Source organism: Myotis davidii, unplaced genomic scaffold, assembly GCF_000327345.1.
Source record: "Myotis davidii unplaced genomic scaffold, ASM32734v1 scaffold534, whole genome shotgun sequence".
Classification (NCBI taxonomy): Eukaryota; Metazoa; Chordata; class Mammalia; order Chiroptera; family Vespertilionidae; genus Myotis; species Myotis davidii.
The window spans coordinates 4118005-4124185 of NW_006286678.1; the positions used below are offsets into that span (position 1 = coordinate 4118005).

The following is a 6181-nucleotide window of genomic DNA, read 5'->3' on the forward strand; positions in this document are numbered from 1 at the left end:
TCAATGAGAATATTTATAAGTCCTGAAAGCTGCAAGGTATGATTGGAAAAAATGCTGAACTAGGAGCCCTAGTGCCAGCTAACTCTACCTTTAATTAGCTTCCCTCTGGGCCTCAGTTTCCTCATCTGTAAAATGAAGGGGTCAAAGTGTTCAATACACAAAGCCTGTAGCTCCCTATAAATCAGAAACCAAAGGTTCCTGTGATTATATGTTGGAATTATTCCCCAGTCCTGAGTCATCTGTCAATCTCTGACCTAGCAAATACAAATTCCTCCCCAGTGATAGAAGTTAAAACACTGAATTCTTTTACGGGAAGGTTGTACACATTGAATGTTTGTACGCAGAACTGTCTGGGAAGTCGAGGCAAAGCAAACGGCTCCTAAATTTCTCCTGGGATTGAAATGGAAAACAAGAGAGACTATGACATCAGCTCCCATTTCTTCTGTGATCAGACTAAATGATACAAATATCAATATTAAATTATGCATGCACACTTTTTATGTTTGCCTTTCATGAGAAGTCACAGGGAATCCTTTGCTTTTAGTCTTTAGTGCAAAGTTATGGAGAACTGGAAAAATGAACACATACTTGCAGCATTTTAGAGCCGCAACTGATTTTAAAGATTAGACCCAACCCCTCTTCATTCCAATAAGGAAAAAAGTAAGGGGTCCAAGATATGAAACAGCTAACATCAGTGTTAACTTCCTGAAGTATGTTCTCTCAGTTTGCCTCACCTAAATCAACGGTAATTGGACAATACCACCACCAACATGAAAAGAAAAAAAAAGACAAAGAAAGGAGCCTAATTTCTTTTAATGAGTTTCCTCTATTACAATTGCTGGAGCCATGCAAGAGTTCACCAGGATAAACATTTCTGAGATAGGATCAGTTCACCCTCCTAGACTATATCCAGAATCAGGTCCTCACCTCAAGACACAGCTGCTCTATATTTCCATCCACTATCTTCCTGTCTCTCCACTGGTAGTCAGGCAAGCACCAGAACTTTCTATGAGAATAATGTTGCCCTTTAATAGGCTAACTAGCCATTTGCCACCACATCACCTATCAACTAAACAGGTGCTGCTTAGGATTGAATAAAATTCAAATGCTAAAAATCTGTCCTTTTCACCAAGAAACATGATGTTTTGCTAATTTCATTCTCAGTGAAACCAAGGAAGTTACTCAAAAGCATCTTAGTAGAGAAAAAAAACAAACCAACTGGTAGTTCTATACGAGAATTACTTACCTAAACTTGGTCAGGTTTAGGGATCTAAGTTACTGGAATCACATAAGAACTCATTCCTTGCCAATCCATTTTGCCTCACTCTTCAGCTGGATGAGATAGGCCTTATTGATACATTCTTCCTACCATGGAAAACACACACACTGGCTGTTTTGATAACTGACCACATTTGATAATATTTTGATTATCTGTACTCCAGACCAGAATATCCTAGAGTTCAAAATGCATACATGGTTAGAACTGAAAGGGACTTTTAAAAGCACTTAATCATATCTCCCTCCTTTACAACGAAACAAAGTTCCAGTGAAACAGACTTGTCCCTCTTCACGTGGCTAGATAGTGGCAGTGCCAGATCTAGAGGCCATGTCTCCGGTCTTCCTGTCCCGGTTCTTTCCAGGGCCCCTGCTGCTTTCCAGCATTGGCGCAGGTTTTCTAAACACTCTGAAGGGCTGGGTGGAGGCTATTCCTTGGGAGCCAGCCCCTCCCACTCCAGAGCTGCCTCTGCTATTCCACTGCATGAATTATAGATGCAAGAGGTTACTAAAGCTGGAATACGCAGATGTGTTCCGTTTCTTGCCCCAATGTCTTACATTCTGTCAATGAGGAAGGTGGGTGGCAATTCTTAGAGTTATCAGTTGCTCCCATTCTAATTTTTCCAAAATTACCATTCTAATTTTTCCAAAATCGATTGTTGCTATGCAGTCAAGAAGGAACATTCCATTCTGGTTTTGAATTATGTGAGCAATTCAGTCATCTGGTTCATGTCTAAGAATTATACATGGCTAGTTGGCATGCATAATTGGGGGCAGCACTGTTCTGATGATTCTGTGACAGGAAGTCTGGTTGCACTAAAACCCTACTTTCTGACCAGTGATGCCCATCCAGCAGGCACTACCTGTGAAAGACTAAGAGGGGAGTAGTAGAGTGCAGGGAAAAGAGATTTCAACTTGACATTATAATTATCTGCATTAGAACCCTGCCTCTGATCATCACTAGCAGAATGACTTTAAGCAGTGCACTTGGTTTCTTTCCTTTTTTAAAAAAATATATTTTTATTGATTTCGGAGAGGAAGGGAGAGGGAGAGAGAGATAGAAACACCAATGATGAGAGAGAATCATGGATCAGCTGCCTCCTGCACACCCCACACGGGATAGAGCCCCCAACCTGGGCATGTGCCCTGACCCCGATTCGAACCCTGACTTCCTACTTCATAGGTCAAGGCTCAACCACTGAGCCACGTGGGCCAGGCAGTGTACTTGGTTTCTGACCCTCCCTCTTCTCATCTGTAAAATGTTGAACAGATTTGAACTTGCTTTATATATACTACTAGAGGCCCAATGCACAAAATTCGTACAAGAGTAGGCCTTCCTTTCCCTGGCTGCAAGCACCAGCTTTCCTCAAAGCCCCAGCTTAGTCCAGAAGGTCGTCCGGAAGGACCTCTGGACTAATTAGCATATTATGCTTTTATTATTATAGATTTTACTGGGCCAATATTATAATTTGTATGGACCAGTTAACTATATAACTGGTCATCAAGAAATGAGGCTACAGCAACAACATGGAAAACGTTAAAACACACACACACACACACACACACACACACAACCTTTTGTCTTTGGGGTTCCAAAGGCCTAACCAGGTATAAAGCCCAGCTCTGCATTTACCAGTTGGTTAATCTTGAGCAATTTCCATCCTTTGCTTTTTTGTTTTAACTTTTCATGAAAAATTTCAAGCACATTCAAAATAGAAAGAAAAAATAATTTAAATTATGTACTAATGGCCAGCTTAAGCAATTGCCAATATTTTGCTAATATCATTTCATCTCTCTTCCTCAAACTTTTTTTCCCCCATGAGGTATTCTAAAGCACATTTGGGCAAATTGTTGTTTTAAAGATTCCTGTGCTTCAGTGTTCTCATTTAGGAAATGAAGATTATAACATCTAATTCATTGGGCAGAACTGTACTGAGTACCCAATAAATGTTGGCAATTACCACTATTTATGGCGGCACCAATGTGCTCCAAGGCGTAAAAGCACTTCACAGCGTAGCGCTCTCAGCTCCACACAGAGGTTATTAAGCAAACAGCCTGCAGGAGCCCACGCCTGCGTTGCTAAGATTGCGGCCGCCCCCTTTCGGCAGTCCTCGGAGAGCCTCCAGGTTCGGACGAGGATTGTCCCTCGCAGGCTCCCGTTGCCGCGCTCGACCATAAGGGGCGGAGACCGGAAATAGGGTTGAGCCTCCTTCCGGGCGCGAGGCTACGGCTGAGAGGAGCCGAGCGCGGCTGGTGGAAGCCGGTGGGGCAGAGCCGCGATGTTCCGTATCGAGGGCCTCGCGCCGAAGCTGGACCCCGAGGAGATGAAACGGAAGATGCGCGAGGATGTGATCTCCTCCATACGGAACTTCCTCATCTATGTAGCCCTGCTGCGAGTCAGTAAGTGTCCTTCCAGGCTGTAGCAGTGAGAGCGGCAGGGAGCTCGCCGACTCCTCCCGCCCAGCTCTGGGTCTGTGAACCTTTGGGGGCCCTTGGACCGAGTTCAGCGACCGCCGGGAGCGAGGGACCGGACCGTCCTGGGCCGCGGCGCATGCGCGGCTTGGAGTCCGCGGCTCAGTCTGGGCACTGCACTGCACGCGGTGGCGCGGACGGCGTGGCTAATCGTCCCCCCTCGCCCTGCTCTGAAAGAGTTTGAGTCAGCTCCAAGGGTTATAACCTAGAGCATCTCCCTCGTTTTGCAGACAGAAACTGAGATCTGCAGCAGAGGAATGGCTGGCTCAAGGTCATTCAGCAATTCAGTGAGTGATCTTGACCTGGGATCCAGACCTCTTAATGCAGAATCAGGATTGCTTACTTCATTGCTGACCTTGTTATCCAAACAGTTCGGCTTACTTGTACGTAAAAAATTGCTTTTCGGGGGGAAAGAGGGAGAAGAAAAGGGTATGAGTGGATAGGGTTTAATGATAATACCTGAGGGTTTATTTGATTTTATAGTTGGCAGAAACTTGTCTGCATTATCTGGTCTTGGCTTTAACCCTTTGAGGGAGGCGGGGCCTGAGATTCTGTGTACCCCGTTTATTAATTTGAACTCGACTTTTGGGGAGGAGGGGCTTATGCAAAATATAAACGTTGCAGGGGCACTGAATATTAGAGCTAGAGTCGACGTCCCTGGTTTTAGATAGGAATCTCGGAAGTGACGTGCCCCCGTCTCGCTCTCGGTTCAGTGCTCTTCTTTGCTCCTTGTCTATGGCTGTCAGGTCTGCACGGAGAAGCAGAGATGATTCGGGTAAACGAAGGCCATCCCAAGGTCATCCTGTAGTAGACACTCGTATGGGGCCTCGCCCAGAGCTCCCGGAGGCCAGGTGTCCTTTCACTGTCGGTGGTACTATTCTCTTTCCCGGGGAGAGGGAGCCGTGGTGAACAGAAACTTCCAAATAATGTAAATCACCTGCTTCTTCAACAGCTTTTTGCGGCTCCCAACTTGTTTCCTCCGCTTACATTTTTTTGTTGATTTAGCTGCCAGTAAAATATTTGCTTCTCGATGACCTTTGTATTTGATATGAGACAGCTTTGAAAAAACATATAGAATACCGTTCTGTATTAATCACTTTTTAAATTGAAATACAATTAGCATATTATACAATTAACCCATTTTAAAGTGTTCAATTTAGTGGTTTCTTAGTGTAGTCAGAGTTGTACGACCATCACCACAATCTATTTTAGAACATTTTCTTTCCTTTTAAAAGAAACTCCATGCCCTTAGCTGTCATTCCTCATTTAACCCCTCCCCCAGCCCTTGGCAGCCGCTAATCTACACAATACATGACCTTTTGTATCTAGCTTATGTCACTTTGCATAATGTTTTCGAGGTTCGTTCATATTGTAGCATGCATTATTTCCTTCCATGTGTTGTTATTTCCTTCCTGTTCATTGCTGAATAAGATTACACTGTATGGACATACCACCTTTTGCTTATCCATTCACTTGATGGATTTATTTTTTTCTGATAAGAATGAGTAGAAAAGATGACAGACAGCTGTCAGTTTCTGACCGCTCTCACCATCTTCAAATTGATATTAACAAGATGCTTTATTGCCCTGACCGGTGTGGCTCAGTGGATAGCGTCGGCTTGTGGACTGGAGGGTCCCAGGTTCGAGTCCGGTCAAGGGCATGTACCGTGGTTTCAGGTACATCCCCAGTAGGAGGTGTGTAGGAGGCAGCTGATCGATGTTTCTCTCTCATCGATGTTTCTAACTCTCTGTCCCTCTCCCTTCCTCTCTAAAAAAATCAATAAAATATATTTTTTAAAGACCCCCAGGGAGCCAGTCAGTCCGATGCAAAAGCAAAGAGTCCTTTTTAATGCAAGCCAGCTTGCACTCCCAGTTCACCAGACCCACTGACACAATGGAAACTCCAGTGGCCGAGAGACCGAGGCCTGCAAGTACCCACATGGCATCCTTTCTTTAAAAAATATATTTCATTGATTTTTTACAGAGAGGAAGAGAGAGGGATAGAGTTAGAAATACTGATGGAAGAGAAACATCAGCTGCCTCCTGCACACCTACCACTGGGGATGTGCCCGCAACACAGGTACATGCCCTTGACCGGAATCAAACCTGGGACCCTTCAGTCCGCAAGCCGACGCTCTATCCACCGAGCCAAACTGGTTTCGGCTTCCCTCCAAGTTTTTAAAGATGGTAAAAGGCACATAAAATTTACCATCTTAACTATTTTTTAGACGTACAGTGAAGTGGCATTAAATACATTCGTGATATTGTGCAACCATCATCATCCATCTCCAGAACTCTTGTTTTTGTTTTCTTGTTAATCCTCACCCGAGGATATTTATTTTTAATATATTTTATTGATTTTTTCCGATGCTTTATTATTTTAGTATGAGTACTGAGAAAAGATTCTGGCAGCTTTTTTCATCACAGCTCTTTCC

The 6181-nt window shown here is 44.0% G+C and overlaps 1 protein-coding gene across 1 annotated transcript in view; it reads left to right on the forward strand.

Moving 5' to 3' along the window:
- The first annotated feature begins 3467 nt into the window (after nt 1–3467).
- Nucleotides 3468–6181, forward strand: part of TOMM5 (translocase of outer mitochondrial membrane 5 homolog (yeast)) — a 4963-nt gene continuing 2249 nt past the window's right edge. Inside the window, exon 1 of the mRNA XM_006758463.2 lies at nt 3468–3675. Within this exon, the coding sequence (XP_006758526.1) occupies nt 3555–3675 (121 nt within the window). The 5' untranslated portion in view covers nt 3468–3554. The remainder of the gene's footprint in view (nt 3676–6181) is intronic.